Here is a 24,184-nt window from a genome sequence, read left to right as displayed (position 1 = left end):
CTTGTGCATTAAATGTTGTTTTTGGTTGCAAGTAACAACTATAATGATCCCCAACAGCTCCAAATGACTAGAATTAATGGAGAAGATATAAATTGAAGGTCAAAGCTTCCCAATGTCGACAATAATCATATTGAACCAACCTACCAACATCAAAGTTTTTGTTTTGTGCTTAATTTGTCAAATTCTTTGTTGTAGAGCTATATTGTTTATTTTGCTCAAGTGTGTATTTGTAGAGCTATATTGTTTATTTTGCTCAAGTGTGTATTAGATTAGTGTTTAAATTGTGCAAGCATATTTGTCTTGTGAGGTTTTCTAATTTGTGTGCTTTATTTGTATTTATCTTTGGGAGAGTGCATTCAAGGTTTTGGGTATAAACCTTGAAGTGCTTGTAAGATTACACATTCTCCTTTCCTTAATGATAAGCAAATCTAATGGATTTGAGAAATCCTTAACGTAGTGCTAAGATAGTGGATGCAAACTTTGATTTAGAAAGTTGTACCACTCTAAATCGTTGTGCAATAATTTTATTTTTTGATTGCTTCTACAAATTTTTATAAAGGCTAACTCACCCCCTCTTTGCTTATTTTGGTTGTTCGATAAAGCTAACATATAGTATATTCTCTATTCAAAAAAAAAAAAAGTTGATCTGTAAACTTTCATGCAGTCATGAGATCAATCTTACCTATTTGTCTTTAAAATTTTCAGTCAGAAATTATTTTCCTGGATATTATCTTTGCTGAAATTCTTACAATTATCGTTTTTGATTCACAGATGATGATAAGTGGAACTTTCTTATTAGAAAGTTGTTTATTCTCAGAGAATGAAACAACATTAAACAAGGCAGTATATACAAAAATAAAATATATTAGTATAAGATAGCCATATCTTTGCTAGGTCACTAAGCTAATAGTTACTGCCGGTCCAGTGAACAATTTCCAGTGTCATTCATCTTTTGCCGGTCCGAGCTACATATTATCTGAAAAAGAAACCATGGATAACCCTAATGCAACATCCAAGGAATATATATCATCAAAGGTGTTTTGAGGGAATAATTCAATTATTAAGGGGTTCTTCTGAGCAACAAAGCTAAAATATAGCAGAGGGAGTCAACTGATGCTAGTGCAACGATGAGCCCGGCAACTAGAACAAGAGTTAAAATAGCAGTCTTCAGCTGGGAAAGGAAAACGCCGATGAAAACAAATACGTTTTAGCGTATACTAATCTGTTATAATATCAAGCATTCTACAACTTCCAAGTGTAACTTAGTTTTCCTATACTTACCGTGCTTACAAAGCTTGGCCATTCTATGTATTTCAGTTGACTAGGTTGCTCAACCAGAAATACAGACAAAGATCTTAAGCCCCTACAAGCATCATGCATCAGTTACTCAACAAAGGCAACATACACACATATCATCAAAACTAACAGGAAAGGGAAGCAAACAGGGAAAAGAAAGGGGGAAACGAGATCATTCTTTAGTGGATTACCATATGGTTTCCCTAATCAGACTTAGCAAGAAAGGTTCCTCGGGTAATTCATTGTCGAAACTCAATCGATGACGGTTACTTCTTATGGACACAACATGCCTGCTTGTACAAGGCTTCCTACGAGAACTTCCTCTAGAAATCTACAAGAACAAAACATTCAAACATTGAGCAATACTGCTCAACATGCTGAGCATAAACAGAATTTAAGACAATATAGCACATAAATATTACCTTCTCAGAAGTCGATCCATTTGGCTTATAACAAGCAAGTCTAGTTCTTTGGTATTTGTTTAGCTGAAAAGATAGCTTACTATAATTAGGATGAAGCAAACCTACAAAATTAAAATTTGAGGGGGAAAAAATCAAAAGCAGTCCAAAAAAATCATAAAATGTTCTAAAAACAAGAAGATAAAAAATCTGAAGAAACTGCCGGAAACCTAGAAACAATCATCATTGCCCCAAAGTTGATTGTTATAATAGTCTTGCCCACTGCTCAAGAAGAAACATACAGAAGAGTTATATATATATATATATATATATTGCTATAAGTTAACCCAGAAATAACAAATTCCCAGGAAGCAATCTCCTCTACCATTTCAACCTCCCTTTCCAGGTGAACAAAACAAGTGTAGAAAGGACCTAGGATTGAAATGCTCATAGTTCTAGCAAACAACTGATATTTAATCTAAACTCCGAAAGGAAAATAAAGTAAATCTTTCACCATATTGTTGCAGAAGAAAATAACAGCCAGATATGAACAACAAATAGAAGAAATAACCCAGAAGGTATAGGAAACAGTGAATTCAAGGGTACCGTTTGTTTGTGAAGAAGAAGATGAAGAAGCTCGGCCGTGGAATGTCCTCTCGCTTCACAAATCCAATAACATGTACTGGGGGCATTGCATTAGGCCCAAGAAATGGAGGCCATGGGACCTTTCTAAATATACAACTTATTATTATATATTAAATTAAAATAATTAAATAATAAATTATTTTTCACTTAATCCTATATTAATTCTAATTAAATCGGTCAGTTAGACGTATTTTTCAAAGGTAAAGTATAAAAATGGAGTGTTGTTTTTTTGTTAAATCCATCTACTATTAAAAATAATAAAATAATTCTCTGACTATATGATGTTGTTTTGTTGAGTTTCTCGACTCTTAAAAGTTACAAAATGGTCATCCGACTGTTCATTATATTCCATATTAGTCATTTTATATTAGAAAAATTGACGACAGTTTAAACTGGATGTTAATTATTGTTTGGGATATGATAAAATATGATCATAGAATCTTAAACAATTATCATATTTCAAACAGTAGATTAACATCCAGCTTAGACCGCCATTGATTTTTCAACAAAAAGGATGAGTTTAGAACATAATCAATAGTCACATGACTACTTTGTAAGTTTTAATAGTTGATAGACTCAACAAAGCAATATCATATAATCAGTGGACTATTTTATAACTTTTAATAGTAAAAGTGACTCAACAAAGTTGTGTCATATAGTCGGGGGACCATTTATATACTTTATCATTTTTAAATAGTTTTGAGATGATTATATGTGGTAAATGTTCAAAAAAAAATTACACTATTGACAATCAACACATCATACAGACGCAATTGTTCGAATTCAGGATATGTATGAAGAACAATGATATTTTTATAATGAGAATACTTGATGGGTATTGATGAAACATATTTCAAAAACCTTAAAATTTATAAAAGGATGTAATTATTATTATAACATTACGTTTTATTATACCAACAATCAATTGGTTTAATAGAATAAGACACTAAATCCCTTAAACAATATTAAAAATTTAAATAATCACATTTGTAAATAAAATAAATTGAGATGGGAGGCCTTCCTTATATTGGGTCTGTAACACCCCAACATGTATCCGACCCGAACACGAGTCCGAGATGTTACATTGACTTTTCAAAATATTTTTCTTACAAAATATCAAAACATTTAAACTCATTTTAAGAAAATACCACAATATTCTATTAAATTGTGTTTCGTATAAAATTTCCAATCAAAAACGTATTTATAAACAGTAAAATATGTATGAACAGTACCCGAATGTTAAAATTTTTCAGATTCAAAAAGGGGAACCGATTCCCCTGCTACAGGAAATTGATACCCTGCTACAGTGCTGCTACAATACTGCTACAATATTGCTACAGTACTTCCGTAAAATACTTATAAATTTATAAAAAAATATGAGGTTTCAGTTGTATAAAATTACCATTTACATATACATATTTAAAACATTACCAAATTCTATCATATGATTTTACAAAACCGATTAGAACATATCGGATTTAATCTTTTATTTACATGCCAACCACTATCCTTATTACAAAATACATACTATACATTTCTATTCTGATCTGATCTTTGGAAAGGAGAAATTGATCTGTCTTGCATAACTTTTACCAATCTTCCTCTTCTCGGAACCTACGCGTGAAACAATCACACGCTAACTCGTTGACTTAGTGAGACATATAAAACATATATTATAACCATATACCATTTCATATAAACAAAAGGCATACATCTGCAAATACTATCATTAAATTCCTTTTACTTACCATATATTCATCATATAACACATATATCACTATACCAAGGAATAAACATATCCTCATGTAATTTCTATAATATATTTCATATTACCAAATATACGTATCATATGTAGTGTATTTGTTATTATCTCATTTTAATCCCATGTATAAATGTAACTAATTCTTCTTATCATATAAACATATACTAAGCATTTCTATACAAATCACGGAACACATATATCATTATCACAAAGAAATACACATAGCCTCCAATAATTCATGCAAGACATTTTATATCATCACAAGCATATGCATCTTATATATTGTATTTGTTATTGTCTCTTTATTAGCCCATGTACATTATTGAGAACTTATGGTATTCGAGTACATTGAGGTTGTGCACTATTGCTGTCACCACAGCTTCGTATAAGTCCCACTGAGTGGCATATAAAATTTGTCCCGAAGGACCGCGTAGAAATTTGCACTGAAGTGCCAAGTAGAATTGCACCGTAGTGCCATATAAGATTGTCCATAAGGACCACATAGAAATTCCTTAAGAATCATATGCATATACCAAGGATCAAGTAGATGTCTCAAAAGACCTCATACATGTTCCAAAGAATACATATGTGTCCCGAAGGACCACGTAGAATTTGTCCCGAAGGACCGCGTAGACCCTCTACTCTAGGCATGCCAACTATACCTCTAAATCTCATGACACATAACATGGGCATTATCTTTCATATTTATTACATATTCATATCAACACATAGTTTATTTACACGTAGAACATTTTCATATGATTCATATTCACATGTCACATAGCTTATACCTTGTTCTTATGTCTTCTCATAGACATATATTCTTTCTCACGTAGTCACATAGATCCATATCATATAACATATATCACATGTGCGTGTAATCATTTCTCATGTTTTCATATAAGCACGTATGTCATGTCTTGTTTACATATATTCATATATATACATCAATCAGAATATAGAATAACATGTCAGACGTATCACATATACATGTATCACATAGTGCATATTCATGTAGATCATGGTATACATAATAACATATACCCATAATCATATAAATCATCACATCGATCATTAATCAAATAATATTTTAGGAGTTACTTATTACCATAGTAACTCCATCATTGGCTCATCGCAAGCCGATGTTTATTCAATACATAAGTACAAATTAAATTGCACTCACCTTAGCTTTGCTTGATTTGAATTGATTCTAGAACTTATTTATTTCTCGATCGTTTCTAATCCCTCAATCGTTGCGGAACAAAGTTACGTTCACTATCTACATAATTATGCATTTATACATATTAGTTAATACAATTGTATACTCTAATCTTCCAATTATTATACTAAAGGAAAGACCAATTTCATTTATTGTATAAAATAGGTATCGATACATCCCTAACTGAGGTGTAGATACCCTGCCTATGGTATAGATACCCTGATAACATTCTGGAATTTTTCATCTTCAGGGGGGTATCGATACCCCCTATAGGGTATCAATACCATATTAACATTCTATAATTTTTCGTTCAAGAGGAGGTATCGATACCCCTTATGACCAGAAATTATATTTTGAGCACGAAAATCACCTCATTTCTGCTCAAACACTTACTATTTCTTTCCTTTACATATTCTTAACTCATCTACTCATACTTGAACTCATTAATACTCATTCAATACATCCTTAACTTTAAAATCCACTTCTCTACCTAGAATTCAAGAATCATACCCAATTTTCAATATGTTCTAAATACAATTCTAACACTTCATATTCCTTAATTAGTTTGATGACAAGTCAAATTTAACTTCAAATTCAACTTATCAACTCTTTTCCATAATAACTCATTTTCTTTAATCTCTTATAACTTCTTCATCTTTTGATTTTAAGATAACTTAAGCTTTTTGTAAGCTTAGTTATCATCTAATGATCAAAACCCAACTTAAAATTCAACTAATAATAAAAAATTAAGAAATCATACCTTTGCTCTTGAAGTCCACGGTGGAGAAGAAGAAAGCAAGAAGAAGAAGATAACTCTTCCCCTTTCCCCCCACGTGATTCATTCATATAATAGGGGGAAAATATCTTTATTGTCAAATGACCATTTTACCCTTTAATTCCTTAATAATTACTAAAACTTTTAGGAAATACTTTCAAATAAATAATTGAACCTTTCAACTTTTCCACTTTAATCACCAAATTTTGAAATTTTAAAATTAAATCACTAACCCATAGTTTGGGATGTTACAAATCTCCCCTCCTTTTAAGAAAATTTGTCCTCGAATTTTCATTGCACACATTGATAAGAACATATCTTCTAATGTTCTCATGTTGCTTCACTTACTTAATCTTTGTTGTCATCATCAGAAAACTTACTTTTCAATCCTTTAATTTTTCAACTACCTTTTTCCTTTATACATTCATATCATGTCACTTATCACATAAACAGTAACATCCATTTCCATTACTCAATATCATAAATCTATCTCTAATTCCTCATAACAGTAACCAAATTCTTATTCCATCATCATTTGACCAAAACACGACTTTAAATCTTCTTCAATTGTGATTAAACATATACTTTATGGAATCAAACAATCTTTTCACATCACCTTGCACACTTTTCATATTTCTATATCGAACTTATCATTTACACTTCCATATAACCTTTAGCATACTTAACCCTTTAATTTCCTTATCCCTTTACACATCCACAAATCAAAATCTTCTTGTAACATATATCATATCTTTTCTTCATACTCTCATACTCTTTTCATATTGCTTATACTTATCACTGATTATCGATCTTCATCACATCTTTGTAACTTTGATAATTCCATTTATTTCCTTTATTTATTCATCTAATGTCGCTTATCATCTAAACAGTAACCAGTAACCTCATCCTTTACCATCTCTTGTACTGATAATTTCTTCCTTAATCTTATACAAATACTTATTTCTTTGTCTACATCATATCTATATGATCAGAATACACAACCAAATCCAGATTCATCATACTTAATTAACTTAACCTTATATTTTTTCCAAATCTTACAATTCTATCACCTTTACTATTACAGTTAATAAACATCAACTGTTCAATCTAGGGCACAAGTCCTAATCATCCAATCATATACCTTCTTTTCCGTCAAAATTTTCCTCTACGGTACCATACTCAACTTTTCAAACTCGGACTTTTACTCACACACAATATTATTCCTCTGTTTCAAAATCAAACGTTTTAACTTCCTTTATCTTATAAATTGTTCACCGACATACTCATTCTCAAACTTTTCTATTACTCTTTATATTCTCTTAAACATTCAAATCATTATCTCCTTCACTACATCATATTACATAATTAAAATATACAACTGTATCCAGATCCACTTCATATTTGGTTATCATAACTTAACAATATCTTATAATTCAAATACATTTCTGTCATATAATTTTGTTAGCCATCGCTAACTCTTTTCATCTATAATGCAAATCCCCTATCATATCCACATTCATGCTTATACATAATATTATATATATGTCCATTATCCCTTTTCACATATCACCTCCTCAATAAATCTTTCGTGCTATCATAATCTTCACTTCATTACTTTAATTCTTTCATTACCTTTCATATCATTTATACTTATCATTCTTTATCATTTTAACTTTTCTATCAATCCTTAGTTTCCGTCAAACATACAAATCCTTTAACTTTAATACACTCACTATCACACTTCTTTATTATTCAACTTATTTCTTTCAATCAAAACATAAATCTTCATCAAACTATCCATATATATATTATTTCTAGTCAAAATAATTCATCCTCTATTTCTTTCACTTATTAAACTTTCATTCTCACTCGTTCATAATACAATTCCTTTGGTTCAAATTCAACCGTTCCATTTACCTTTTTATAATCAACATTGTCTTATACATAACTAAATCATATCATGTCCTTCATACTCACATGCTCTTGTATATCACATACATTTATCCTTAACTATCACTCCTTATCACACTTTTATGACTTTGATAGTCAACTTTACTTGCACAGAACCTTATTCTTTATCATTTTTATACTTGTGTTTTCTCCACTTGTTTCAACAATCACCAAATTTCAATACTCATCTAATCCATTTAAAATACTTTTTCTGCTTCAATTTACATAACTTCTAACATGGCTTTTAACCCAATTCACAAAGGTTGTCTTTAATCCTTATTTATTATCAATTAACTCCTTGTTTAATCTTCCAATATCAGACCCTACTGCTTTACTCTGTCTGACTCTCATCTGATTTGATTCTCTGGTGGAGAATACAACTAATTCATATCTGATTTAAAGTTGAAAACCATAATCTCTAGCTTTCTGTGATGATGCTTAACTTTATGAAGAAATAATTCTCTTAATCAGCTGTGATTTTTTTTTCTAATCCTTTCATTTTGAGTTCTTACTAGAGCTTTAACGCGATTAACCATTTCTTGAAACGAGAACAAATTCAAAATAATTAACATTTCTTTTAATTTTGGGAGCAAGCCCTCCACAAACCAATTTGCATTAATCATTCTCTGTCAGAACTAACTCAATCATAAAACGACTTAACTTATTGAACTCGCACTCATATTCATACACATGCATGTGTAATTCCCTTACTTCATGCTCGTATATTTTAGCTTCATTTGTCTTATGAAATGGTCATCCATGTACTTATTCTTGAATTCTTCTATAAATAATACCCACATCATTGAGTCTTTAACATTCTCATGGTGACATTTGTCCACCATACTTCTAGCTTGCCCACCATACTTCTAGCTTGCCCATGTAGTAACGAAACTACTCAATTTAACTTCTCCAATTTGGAGAAATGAAAACTTTCTAACATTATCTTTCTATCATTTAATCAAATATCCATAATAATGGAACATTTCTCAAATTCACCCTTGAACTCGGTTGCTCTTAACTCTCTCTTAACTATTTCAATACATTCATTCCATGAACTATAAAAGTATAAAATTGAAAACACATCAAAATATCATTCAACCTCATGAAACATTCTCTAATCTTGTACAAACACTCCCTGAGGTTTTCGCTCTTCTCCCTACCTGGCCAGGGCATGTGAATGTTATTACCTTCAGTCTATTGCCCTATGCTTCACTTTGACAACTCTTATGATCATACATCTAATATAACATAACATTTTAATTCTATTAGCAAGACAGTACACTCCTTACATTATCAGATCAGAAAATGTTACACTTTATGTTGGCATGTATACTTTTTAAAACACTTTTGACTTCGTTTTTAGCCTAGAATCGGCTAAACCGACGCTCTGATACCATTAAATGTAACACCCCAACCCGTATCTGACCCAAATACGAGTCTGAGATGTCACATTGACTTTTTAAAACCTTTTTCTTACAAAATATCAAAACATTTGAACTCATTTTAGGAAAATACCACAATATTCTATTAAATCGTGTTTCGTATAAAATTTCCAATCAAAAACGTATTTATTAACAGTAAAATACGTATGAACAGTACTATATGAACAGTGATGAATAATGATGAATAGTACCTACTACAGTACCGAATGATAAATTTTCCATATTCAAAGAGGGGAACCGATTCTCCTGCTACAGGGAATCGATACCCTGCTACAGTACTTCCGTAAAATACTTATAAATTTATAAAAAAAATCTGAGGTTTCATTCGTATAAAATTACCATTTACATATACATATTTAAAACATTACTAAATTCAATCATATGATTTTACAAAACTGATTAGAATATATCGGATTTAATCCTTTATTTACATGCCAATCACTATCCTTATTACAAAAATACATACTATACATTTATTTTCTGATCTGATCTTTGGAAAGGAGAAATTGCCCTGTCTTGCATAACTTTTACCAATCTTCCTCTTCTCGGAACCTACGCGTGAAACAATCACACGCTAACTCGTTGACTTAGTGAGGCATATAAAACATATATTATAACCATATACCATTTCATATAAACAAAAGGCATACATCTGCAAATACTATCATTAAATTCCTTTTACTTCCATATATTCATCATATAACACATATATCACTATACCAAGGAATAAACATATCCTCATGTAATTTCTATAATATATTTCATATTACCAAATATACGTATCATATGTAGTGTATTTGTTATTATCTCATTTTAATCCCATGTATAAATGTAACTAATTCTTCTTATCATATAAACATATACTAAGCATTTCTATACAAATCACGGAACACATATATAATTATCACAAAGAAATACACATAGCCTCCTATAATTCATGCAAGACATTTTATATCATCACAAGCATATGCATCTTATATATTGTATTTGTTATAGTCTCTTTATTAGCCCATGTACATTATTGAGAACTTAAGGTATTCGAGTACATTGAGGTTGTGCACTATTGCTGTCACCACAGCTCGTATAAGTCCCACTGAGTGGCATATGAAATTTGTCCCGAAGGACCGCGTAGAAATTTGCACCGAAGTGAGAAGTAGAATTGCACTGTAGTGCCATATAAGATTGTCCATAAGGACCACATAGAAATTCCTTAAGAATCATATACAAATACCAAGGATCAAGTAGGTGTCTCAAAAGACCTCATACATGTTCCAAAGAATACATATATGTCCCGAAGGACCATGCAGAATTTGTCCCGAAGGACCGCGTAGACCCTCTACACTTGGCATGCCAATTATACCTCTAGATCTCATGACACATAACATGGGCATTATCTTTCATATTTATTACATATTCATATCAGCACATAGTTCATTTATACGTAGAACATTTTCATATGATTCATATTCACATGTCACATAGCTTATACCTTGTTCTTATGTCTTCTCATAGACATATATTATTTCTCACGTAGTCACATAGATCCATATCATATAACATATATCACATGTGCGTGTAATCATTTCTCATGTTTTCATATAAGCACGTATGTCATGTCTTGTTTACATATATTCATATATATACATCAATCAGTATATAGAATAACATGTCAGACGTATCACATATACATGTATCACATAGTGCATATTCATGTAGATCATGGCATACATAATAACATATACCCATACTCATACAAATCATCACATCGATCATTAATCAAATAATATTTTAGGAGTTACTTATTACCATAGTAACTCCATCATTGGCTTATCGCAAGCCGATATTTATTTAATACATACGTACAAATTAAATTGCACTCACCTTAGCCTTGTTTGATTTGAATCGATTCTAGAACTTATCTCTTTCTCGATCGTTTCTAATCCCTCGATCGTTGCTGAACAAAGTTACGTTCACTATCTATATAATTATACATTTATACATATTAGTAATACAATTGTATACTTTAATAATCCAATTATTATACTAAACGAAAGACCAATTTCATTTCTTGTATAAAATAGGTATCGGTACATCTCTAACTGAGGTATAGATACCCTGATAACAAAATTTTCATCTTCAGGGGGTATCGATACCATACTGACATTCTGTAATTTTTCGTTCAAGAGGAGGTATCGATACCCCTTCATAGGGTATCGATACCCTATGACCAGATATTATATTTTGAGCACGAAAATCACCTCATTTATGCTCAAACACTTACTATTTCATTCCTTTACATATACTTAACTCATCTACTCAGACTTGAACTCATTAATACTCATTCAATACATCCTTAACTTCAAAATCCACTTCTCTACCTAGAATTCAAGAATCATACCCAATTTTCAATATGTTCTAAATACAATTCTAACACTTTATATTCCTTAATTAGTTTGATGACATGTCAAATTTAACTTCAAATTCAACTTATCAACTCTTTTCCATAATATCCCATTTTCTTTAATCTCTTATAACTTCTTCATTTTTTGATTTTAAGATAACTTAAGCTTTTCTTAAGCTTAGTTATCATCTAATGATCAAAACCCAACTTAAAATTCAGCTAATAATAAAAAATTAAGAAATCTTACCTTTGCTCTTGAAGTCCACGGTGGAGAAGAAGAAAGCAAGAAGAAGAAGATAACTCTTCTCCTTTCCCCCCACGTGATTCATTCATATAGTAGGGGAAAAATATCTTTATTGTCAAATGACCATTTTGCCCTTTAATTCTCTTAATAATTACTAAAACTTAGGAAATACTTTCAAATAAATCATTGAACCTTTCAACTTTTCCACTTTAATCACCAAATTCTGAAATTTTAAAATTAAATCACTAACCCATAGTTTGGGATGTTACAGGGTCTTTATAATATATTTTTCTGAATTAATTAATAGATCGAATATAGATCGTTATACAAAGAATTACATTTCATTATAATTTTCCTATAATACCTAAAACAAATAGTTTTACAATTCATATATTTATATTAATTTTCAATCATAATGTTAATTTATAATTATGGTATCTATTGTATACGTTATGAGATTTGTTTCTAAAAATTATAATAATTTTAATTTACATATACAAATTGAATCACTATTTTTTATTCTGTTTTTTATTTTTTATTATTTTTATTTTACTCTATTGGTTTAAGTGTTTAAACCATCGGTTTTTAATTTAATTAACTAATTTAACATGATCTTGACGATTATAATATTAACACCTTTTGATATTCATGTCCTACATTATGATTAAATTATTTGGTACCACATCTCTCTTGGGGTTATATTAAATTTGGATTAAATCCAAAGTTAATTATATTAACCTCGTATGTTTTAAAATTTTATTAAATTTATCGAGTGATATTAATAGTCAAAGAGAATATTGTTTTTTTTCTTCTTGAGATTTTAAGTTCAAATAATTATATTTATATAGTGTGTATGTGTTCATATACATATCATTTTATAATCACTTTAAATTATTACAAAATTATATTAAACTCAATATATATATAATTAATTTTTTATTTAAATATTTTTAAAACAATAATCCGTTGATATTGATAATCGAAGAAGGCTTTACAACATTGAATAAAATTCTTTTAAATTTAATTCCTTTATCTATAAAACTTAAACTTAAAATTATATTTGAAAAGTACAATATTTTTTTTATTATTTTACCTAACAAATACTCACGTCTAGATTCACTTTTTTGCCTAACAAGTTCTAACCCACAATAACACGTGCACTCCAAACATTATTCTTTTACACTTTCTCGGGAAAATATCAAAATAACTGAACAACAGCGGAGATACGGTGGAAAAGAGGGTCACGCCTGAGTAAGAATCGCATAATTGAAGTAACTTTTATGCCACACTCAAATATTATACCAAAACAGCAATAAAGTACATAAATTAAGAAATAATTCGTATATTATTGCATCGATCCCAATAGTTATGTAAACGAACTGAACAAACACGAATAAGGACGTGTTCATATCCGTTCGTTTAATTTTAACCGAATGAACGAATAAACACGAAGAACTAAATGAACGAAAGTTTTTATTTGTGTCTATTCATTAATAAATTTAACTTGTTTGTATTCTTTTATATTCGTTAAAATGATAAACGAACACAAACGAACAAATATAAACAAACATAAATAAACATAAAGAAACGAACATAAAATTAATTGAATCTATATTTTATAAGAGTTTTCTCTTCCCAAATAATTTTAAGATTTATTTATTCTTTAATTGATTTGAGCATTTTTTATTTAGGTCTAAACCTAATTGGATTTTAAAATATTCATGAGTTTAAGGTTAATATTTATTAAGTCTTAATATTTCAAACGGATCTAGAGATCGGGTTAAATATAAACAAACGAACATAAACGAACAATCATAAATGAACGAACATAAATGAATGAACATCAGATTATCGAATGTTCACAAACGTAAATAAACAAACGAGTCTTATGTTCGTTTTCGTTCATTTAATTAAACAAACTTAAAATCTTGTTCATATTAGTTCGTTTAATAAATGAACGAACATAAACAAACTTTATGTCAAACGATTCATGAACAGTTCTTTAAACCGTTTGGTTTGTTTATAAGCCTAGATCCCACTATAAGATTATACATATCAACAATTAAATATTAATATCAAAATTAGTTAGTATATAATTTATTTTTAATAAATTATTATCTTATATTTATGGATGGATCGAGGGGTAGACAAGAGTAGTTATCCCCAAAAAATTTAAAAATATCATATATTTTATTTTTCTATATATTTTCTATTGGAAGTTTGTTTTCTCCCATAGAACTTTATAAGTTTAAGTTCATCCTCTAAAATTTTTAAAGTATCACATAACATAAAATTATTCGTTCGTCCCTACTTATATTAATCGTATATTAGTACAATTTATATTATTAATAAAAAATCTAATATACTACAAATTTGAGTAAACTTAAATAAATGTAAAAAGAAACTCTTTATTGTATATTAATTTTATGTTTGCGAAAATTTTGGAATCATGTTTAGAATTTAATTTTCATCTTTACAAATATATTTTATTTTGTAATTAGACTTAAAGTGGAACGTTAGTGGTATGAATTCACGATTTTGAACGACTCCAAATTATATTAGAGTGTGCAGAAGTTGTAAAATTATTCCTTACTCTTAGGGGACATTTGGTTCATGTAATCTTGGATTACTGGGGAATGGAATGTCATTCCCCCGTTTGGATTGCAAACATTTTCAACCTCCGGTAATCATTTATTCTCAATAGTGGTATTTTGGGGACTTATTATCAGGAATGTGATTCCCCCCTTCCCTTAGGTATTGTTACATTCCTGGCATTTTGGACAAAAATGCCTTTAATTGTTTTTCAAAAATATTCTTCTTCTGTCGTGGAATAAAAAAATTATGCGATGGTTAAATTGCAAATTTATCCTTAAATTATTTTAGATTCACAAAAAAAGATCATAATTAGAATTTTATATGAAGTTTAGGGGTTAAAATAAAATTTTACCATTTCATTAAACCTATTTATCTTTTCAATTTTGTAAAAGAAATTATATAAATTTTATGAATTTAAATTTTTAAAGAAAATATATAAATTAATTATAGTAAAATTATAGTAGAATTCAACTTGTTAAAAAAATATATAATAAGGACAATTTGGTAAAACATACATTCCAATAATCTTTTATTCCTTTAACCAAACATTGTAATCTTACATTCTTGTTAAACGAACCAAACAGAAAAATGAAACATTCCCAGTAATCTTATTCCCGCCGGTAATCCTATTCTCACCGGTAATCCTATTCTCGTCGGTAATCTTAAATTCCGTGAACCAAACGCACCCTTAGGGTAGACTTCAACCCTTTCTTACTAGCAAAAGCCATATTTTTTTATTCGAAATCAAGTTTAGTTTACATAATTTTTTTGGATCTCACGAGAATGCAACATGACGACTGATTGAATAGTGAAGATGCCAACTTTTGATTATTATCGAGTTTTATTGTTTGACTATGTACCATCTAATATCCAATCACTTGTTTTAAGGGATATATCGAGACTTTTGTACCGTATAACTATTTGTATTCATATCATTAGCTTGATGTCTTCTTCCAATTCAAAAAAGTGAAATGTGATTAATCAACTATCAATATATTTAAGGGATACTTATCCTAGTCATACATGAAATAAATCAAATTTTCAGTTTCACACATAATGTTTAAAAATTCTTAATTTCATACATGGTGTGTTCTATCATTAACAGGTTCACCTACTTTCGTCATGGAAGGTGACGTGGAACTCTGTAACCACTAACAAAATGACTCATGACATTTAAAAAAAATTAAAAATAAAACTCATTTCCCACTTATTTTCCAGTGGATTTTAGAAGGTCTCATTTCTCCCTATTTGCAAAATGCAATTTACATCCAGGCTTTATTCAGAAAAATAAAGGGATTTGATTTGGAATCAATCAAGACTTGTGTTATGAAATTTCAAGCAAACAAATGTTCTTTTCAATTTCATTTGCTTTTTTTGGGTATTTTAGCAGTTTTGCATTGATATTAAATTATTATAGGGCTCATTTCGATTTCATTTGGGTTTATACGAATTTTGGCTTGCTTATTCGTTTTGAATTTATTTTTCATTTAATTGTTTTAAAGGATGTCATCATATTCCTCAAACTCAAAGGGAAGAAATTGTCGAGAAATTTTGTTCGATTGTGGGAAGAAAACTGAAATTTGTACTTTTAGAAAAGAAGTAACAAAAGTTCAACGATTCTTTGGTTGCTCAAATTTATTATTAGTTAATTCTTCTTTATGGATTGATGAAATGTAAATATTTTCTGAAATTTGTGATAATAGTAATGAAATTTTATTTATTATTTTGAACTGAATTTATGAAATGTGATGTAGGAGGGTGGATGTAAATTCTTTCATTGAGTTGATGAAGATGGAGACAAATATGAAAAGAACATTGTTCTCGAAGTTATGGCAAAAAATAACATGTTGTTGAGGAAGAATCGAGAGTTAAAGGTTACTCAAGTAGTGTTGAAATGCAAAAGAGATTGTTGTGTTAGTGATGATTCAAAATTGTTGGAGATGAAGGAGAAATTTAGGAAGGCCAAGTGTGAAGCTTATATGTACAAGTTTGTGATATTGTTTTTTATGGTTTTTCGTATACCATTTTCCATGAGTAATTCATATATTAGAATTGATCACCTTACAAAGTATCCAAGGTTGATGTAGTGTAAAAGGTTGTTTAATTGTTTTTTATGGAGTATTTTCATGTACTTGTTAACATTAAGCTTGTTTTAGTTGTACAAGGTTTATGTACTTAAACAATTGGATTTTTATAAAATGTTGTTTATTATACATCTATTGCAAATTTGCAGTAAGTGTATTCAATAAAATATGTAACTATTAACTGTAATTGTTAATTGATGTAATTATTACATTTAATAGGTTAATTAATTGAACTATTAATGCTCAATGATTTTTGTTATCCGAACCATTAAAATGATGGTTAACAGTTAAGGCTACAATTACAAATTTTGATAAGCGGTTAACCATTAATAAATTAAATTTATAAGTATATTGGGAGATGTAAATATATTGGTGTAAGTATGCGTTAAGTGCTACACTTTTTAGGAGATATACATACTTACATTGGTGTAGGTATGTGTTAAGTTCTACACTTTTTTATTTTATTCACTTACACTAATGTAAATATGTGTTAGTGCTACACTTTTTTATTTTATTCACTTACATCATTGTATGTATGTATTAAGTACTTACTTTTTTATTTTATTTACTTACATCGGTGTAAGTATGTGTTAAGTGCTATACTTTTTATAGCATGAATTATGAAACTTTAAAACATTCATGTTATGTTATTTAAAGAAAATAATTATAATAGGTTAACAATACCAAAGATGTTTGTGCTATATTACATTGTTAACCTTCAATAGAGTTGACAAAAAATATAGTTGTATTGTTAAACTTCAACATAGTTGATCAAAATTTTCATTCAAGATTAAACAAAATATATAAAGTTGACAGAATTTCCATTCAAGATTTAATAAAAATACTAAGTTAATATATATATATATATAAAGTTAACAAAATATATAAAGTTATAATTGCCTCCTAAAATAAAGTTGTACAAAATAAGATAAAGGGTAGTTCATTTACTAGCTATCTATTTCCATGATTGTTTCCTCTTCTCCATCCTCTCTTATTTTCAATATTATAGAATTTCCTTTTTGGCCTTGTAGATTAAACTATAGGTTATTTTTAACTGATTTGTTTTTACTCTTGCTAGTAGTATTTGATAGTGGAGTAGTTTGGTTAATTGTGGAAGGACTATCTGGAGAGATCTCATTTTCAACATGTCAAATGAAATGAAAAAAATGAACTCCAGATTGTTTTTATTCAACTGAAGAAAATATGAGAAAGAAAACAAAAACAATAAATAAAAGAATAAAATGAAGGATATATATATATATATATATATATATATATATATATCATACTATAGTAATTTAATACACATAGAAATTAGAAGAATACAAAAAATATTGATTTTTATCAATATCATGAATAAGATCAAAGAATAAGATTAGTTGATGGAAGGGGAGGGGTATATTTGGGTGGGGATCAACCGATAGTGAGATAAGGGATCACTTTTTCCCTGAATTGAAGAGTTCAGTCAAAAATTCATCTATTTGATTGATGAGCCATAAGACAATTCATGGATCAAGTTCAGGCGACTAGTAAAAATATAAAAGAATAAACAAATTGATTTCGTGGATTTACCTAAGTCAGGTTATGGACCAATACAAGAAAATATTTTTTATATTCGGAACCAATTAATTATAAGGGGCAGTGCATGAGAAATCAAGTTATACATAAAAAATCGAATCCCCGAATGCCCCTATAATATAAGGTTCTTGGAAATGGTTAAAGTAGTTGAATAGGAGAATTGCTATGACTATAGCCCTTTGATAACTTTACCAAAGATGAAAATGATTTATTAGTACACATTTAATAGAGAATACCTAGCAACATATAAGAAACTAGGTGGAAGACTAATTTAATTTACATTTGGTGTTGTTTCCTATTGTGATGTTGTTTTCTGTTAAGGTTGTTGTTTAATAGGACATTTCCTTGAGTTATGTCCTTGTTTGAAACATAGTTGAGAAATTTGTCTTACATCTCTTTTAGATAATCTTGTCCTGCACCCTTTGATAACTTTACCAAAGATGAAAATGATTTATTAGTACACATTTAATAGAGAATACCTAGCAACATATAAGAAACTAGGTGGAAGACTACTTTAATTTACATTTGGTGTTGTTTCCTGTTGTGCTGTTGTTTTCTGTTAAGGTTGTTGTTTAATAGGACATTTCCTTGAGTTATGTCCTTGTTTGAAACATATTTGAGAAATTTGTCTTACTTCTCTTTTAGATAATCTTGTCCTGCAACTAATTTCACCTAGTTCTTGTCTTCTTTTCTTTTTCTGTCTCCTAGGCATTTTCTTCTCAACGGATAGATTTAAAGAATCCAGATTTATCCTCGGTCAGAACTTTTCACCAGGTAATGCAGGGAGGACACAACTATAAAGCAACTCATTACCTTCCTTCTTATATAAATAAAACACATAATCCTCAATCGACTTCTTTCTAAATAAAATGACACATATAGCATGGGGACATGATATATGATTTAAATTCCATCTCCTACAAAATCATTTTCTTACATTCATGTTAACAACAAAAGTATCTTCTCCACACTACTTCATACCTATGAATCATTTCAAATAACATGGCAGTAAGAACTCAACTCCTTATTGGTTTAAACTTTTCCCATGAGTTTAGATCCAAACATTAATTTTTAAGACATAGTTTTCTTCATTTTTCTATAATTTTGTTCATTACATAATGCCTAATGTACTCAATCATGTATAATAAGGACATGAACCTTTATTACATAATATTAACATTACATACTTCAACATAATTATTATCAACTACATCACTATGAGAAGTTATTTAAAAAAATTAAACATTAGTTTACAGTACTTTTTAATAACAAATTCATTAAAGTTTTATCTTGCAACTCACCTAATCTAAATGTATAATGATAGAAATCATCTTCATCGTTGTTTTTGCAACAAGTCCAAAACAACTTTTGTAACTCAATGTCTTTGTGTTTTTTAAAAACCATAGAAGTGTATTGTATAAAAATGATGCTCAACAACTGGTAAAATTTTAATGATTTCTTCAGTTAAACCATGTATTCAAAAAAAATTATAGTTAAATAATTTAAAAATTCTAATAATTAACATAAGATAAAATTTGATAATTTACCTTGTAACACCCTAATCCGATACGACACAAGGTTGACTGATTAGAACATCACACAGGATTACCGGAGCGGCTAACCCAAAAATTTCTCTTTTTTAAACGACTATAAAATAATAATCCATAACCATTTAAGCTCTACAAAGAAATACAAAATAAATATATGTTTATAGTACATGGGAGCTCCCAAAATATGTATATCAAAATAATACAAACGAGTATCAAATAAGTTACGACTTAAATACATGAAGGTCTATGAATAATACATGCCCTCTAAATGAGTAAGACTCAATGCATACTTTAACTGCTCGGCGGTCTGAAAAGTTTGCAAAGTGACCGGCTCCTCAAGTGTTCCTCTTAATACCTACCAACAGAAACATAATTTTGAACGCTGGGCTCACTAGGTCAGTGCCACATGAACAACGAAATCATACTAAGAATGTTCATCAATGCTCATGCTATCAAGTGCAATAAATAAAGTGAGTATGCTCGCATACTCTTGCTACTCTAGGGTAGACTTCATGGTACAGTTGATGATTACTACATCTCGGAGCTCGCACATCCCTCTAGTCTACCTAGGGTGAGGATATGTAATTACTACATCAGATACAACACCAAACTAACCCACCCTTTGTGAGTATTGATGCCTTGTTCCATGGTTAGTCTCAAGTGCCTTGCGCACCACCTAAGGATATCCAGACAGTCTATACTTCGATACTATCATCGTCGACTATAATAACTCGGTGTCTTTGTCATTTCTTAAGCGTAAACCAAGGCTAGTTTTATTAATCCTAATTAATGGTGTTTTTAGTTGTAATTAGCCATTAATAAGAAGTCTCACCTGAAGTCTTATTCGATTATATTATAGTATTCTTGGGTCCCTCATTAACCCTTCCTAAATCTCTCAGGCTTTATTCCCAAGAAATGTTCATGGGTATCGATACTCATCCTTAAGTAATGATGTTGTTGGGTTAAAACAAGCTATAGGATATGGGATGGTATTGGTACTAATGAACCAATATCAATACTCTCAGGTTAGGGTATCAATATTGTCTTGAGTATTGATAGGGAAACAGTGGCGGGTTAATAAACGTTGCTCTTGTTGAAGAATCAAACCTAGAAAGCTCTAGACTCAATGAAGAACAAAGGGGGATGAATAGGGGAAGGTGGTGGCAGCAACTAGGGTCTTTTAGAGTTTCTTTTAAGTGCTGGAAATAAGGTAAGAAACAAGATTAGAATAAGATAAAGAAATTGAAAATAAAGTAAGATAACCAAGAAATCAAAAGATCTCCCTTATGAAGGTGAACGGTAAAGATGATTGATGGTGTGGATGGATTTGTGGAAAATAGATGGATTTGTGGAAAATAGATGGATAAGTGTCCTATCGAGCCCTCCTAGTCGCAATAAAAAGGCAAACATGATAATATGGCTCTAACCAACCCTCCTAGTCGCGATAAAAAGGCAAATTGGAGTGTGAAGATTAATCTCCCTCACAGGAACTCGAAAGAACTCAAGGAGAAGAAGCTTCGAAGGCACAAGGCAATCAACACTTGCAAAAACGAAATCTTGTTGTATTATTAATCAAAGAAATCTTGATTTACAAAGTTGAATGAACCCTCCTTTATATAGGGGTTGAGTTCTAAAGGTCCTAAATAACTAAAGAATAAAATAATAATAAGCTAAATATGTCTTAACTCTAATTCCTAATAAAATAATAATAACTAAAAATATTGTTTTAACCCAACCTTAATACATAATAAAATAATAAATCTGATCCTAAAAGATAATTCTTCATCATATATTAAATTATATTACAAATAATCAATATAATTATTGAAAATTCGTAATATTTACAAAATCACGTATTAATCCCGCATAAGATTTCATGCATGTACCGTCTTCAGTAAAATGATCATATCTTGAGTTCCCGATATCGGATTGATGAGATTCAAAACCGTTGGAAAGATAAGAGACAGACGGTCGTATCTCCATAAGACATATTGATCAAATAAGATCAGGATCCCATTCAAAAAGTCGTATCAAGTCTGCTTCTGTTCTGATCTTCTTTTCCAATGCTTGTCGAGTGGATCATTTGGAATAGTTATTACTTCTTCCTTTGATGTGAGTCTTGTGATGCATGTATCATCCATTCTTTCTTCAAAAAGATTCTACCTCGAATCTAAAACATTAAAGGGAGCAACATTATAATCGTTTAATGATTAATTCACATTATACTTACCGAATAGATATGCTTTGAATCTTCGAGACTTTGTTTTTCTAATAGGTTCGAGTAGAAACATTAGTCCAAAGAAGCATGTATTATGGACTCTGGTGCATGTATCATTCCCCCACTCCTCAAAAGGATTCATCCTCGAATCTAAAAATCTAAAAGAAAGAGAATTAGATATATTGAAAGAAAAACTTGTGAAACATTTACCAGGATCAATGTGACGTGTCTTTATGCGTTTTAGTCGAGGTTTCTTCTTTGTAGGAATTGATTTCTTGTAGTCTTGAAATCCTCTTTTGCATATAAGTCTTGTAATCTGATGTTTAGGTTGAAATTCAACATGGCGTCGACCACTGTTGGCTTTCTGTATGATTGCTTCAGATAATTTCTCCATGGTTTTATTCATGTGTGGTAAGAATGAGTGTTTAAAAACCATGTCAACTGGTTTGTTAAAGTAATCCCTTAAGTCTCCTAAGTGTGGTTCATGAATTAAAAATTCTTGGGAGGAGATTTGTGGACTGTAAAACCTGTTTAGTCGGCAAGGAAACTCATATACAAGATAAAGCTCATTAGAAGCACTTTTAAAAGTATGGGTAGAAATATCAGAAATATCCGAGTTATTGTGATATACATCTTTGATATGTTCAATTCTTGGAATAGTAGTGCGTTTGATAGGTAAAAGTATACCTTCGTGGTAGTGCATTGTCTACTATGTTTTGCTTACCTCGGTCTGTGACGCACTTAAAGGAGTTGTGTTTAGTATGGATGACAACTTCACGAGCCTTACCTTGTAAAAAGGAGAAGTACGTTACAATGTCATTAAAATGAGTAATAAAATACTTACCTTTGAACTCCCGTAAATCGTGACTGTTCATTGATATGGCATCGTGATTAGGGCTTTTAGGTGGTAACCCGTCAGGAGGGTCACCTAACATTATTCGAAAACTCATGGCGATGGAAGATGGTGTGGGTCAGTCTCGTGTTGCTTTTACTTTTTCATCATTTACATGGATTTCCTGTGCGTGAACTATAAAGTCTGTGGAGTTGTTCAAATCATGGTTTGTCATTAAGATTGTGTCGCTACTAAGGCTTTCCTGGATGTAGCCTTTTTGTAACAAATCTAACTCTTTGGTTTCTTCGAATATAGTATGTTTGACGAGGTATGATGGAACCTTGAATTAGATTGGTTTGGTGTTGTTTTCCTCTTTTCGATGGAAATTTGTTAGGTGGATTACTTAATACTTCTCAAAAATCCTGTAACAAAGATGAAAACACACTAGGCAAATCCTTGTTAATGTTAGAAATCGAAACAATTGATTCCCTAAAGTGAACAAGGATGGAAGGTTGTTTGTAAAGAAGGTTCTCTCTCAATTATTTTGTCCTCACACATTGATTTTGAGTCACTCTTTTCTTCTCACATTTAGGTTCACTCACCACCCATGGGTCATTATTCTTTTGACTTTTTAACTAGTGACCTCTTTTGATTTTTCCTTTTTCTCATCTTTTTCTTTTTTTGCTTTCCCTACCTCCTCACAAATTATCATTTGATCTTTAGGGGATGGAAGTGTCATTCTTTGCTGGTCGTTCTTTCTCCTTGTCAGGTTTGTCATCTCTTGGCTTTTTTAGAGAAAATGGAGTAGAAGATGAGGAAGGATTTGAAGGATTACCTTCGTAAGAGGATGAAGTACCTTCGTAATGTTCTCATATTGGAATCTCCTTTGGATTTGTGCTTCGATTGTCATTGCTTTCTTTAGTGTATCTTCAAGGTTTTCGTACCCATGGAGGTCAAGAAGATCAGTGATATTTGAGTTCAAGCTGAAGACGAATCTTGACACGGTGACCTCTTCTTTTTCGGTTATGTTAGCCCTATTGAGTAAGGACTGCATCTCCTTGTAGTAGTCTTCAACTGAACTTCTACCTTGTCGAAGTCGGTGTAGTTGTAGTTTAACTTCTCGTGTATAATGTGTCGGTATAAATCGCTTCCTCATGGTTTGCTTAAGGTCGGTCCAAGAAGTGATCATTGGAAT

The 24,184-nt window shown here is 30.3% G+C and overlaps 1 protein-coding gene across 1 annotated transcript in view; it reads right to left on the bottom strand.

Annotated features, from left to right (window-relative positions):
- Positions 1-1,004: 1,004 nt before the first annotated feature.
- The window catches only part of LOC120123191, a 28,624-nt gene continuing 5,444 nt past the window's right edge, over positions 1,005-24,184 (bottom strand). Inside the window, exons 2-5 of the mRNA XM_039142134.1 lie at positions 1,719-1,881; positions 1,488-1,627; positions 1,282-1,363; positions 1,005-1,171 (exon numbers count right to left, since the gene is read on the bottom strand). Coding sequence (XP_038998065.1) covers positions 1,061-1,171; positions 1,282-1,363; positions 1,488-1,627; positions 1,719-1,881 — 496 coding nt within the window. The 3' untranslated portion in view covers positions 1,005-1,060. The remainder of the gene's footprint in view (positions 1,172-1,281; positions 1,364-1,487; positions 1,628-1,718; positions 1,882-24,184) is intronic.

Source organism: Hibiscus syriacus, unplaced genomic scaffold (assembly GCF_006381635.1).
Source record: "Hibiscus syriacus cultivar Baekdansim isolate YM2019G1 unplaced genomic scaffold, ASM638163v2 tig00110391_pilon, whole genome shotgun sequence".
Lineage (NCBI taxonomy): Eukaryota > Viridiplantae > Streptophyta > Magnoliopsida > Malvales > Malvaceae > Hibiscus > Hibiscus syriacus.
Note: the sequence above shows the minus strand (reverse complement) of the source record. Positions and strands in the feature narration are given on the sequence as shown.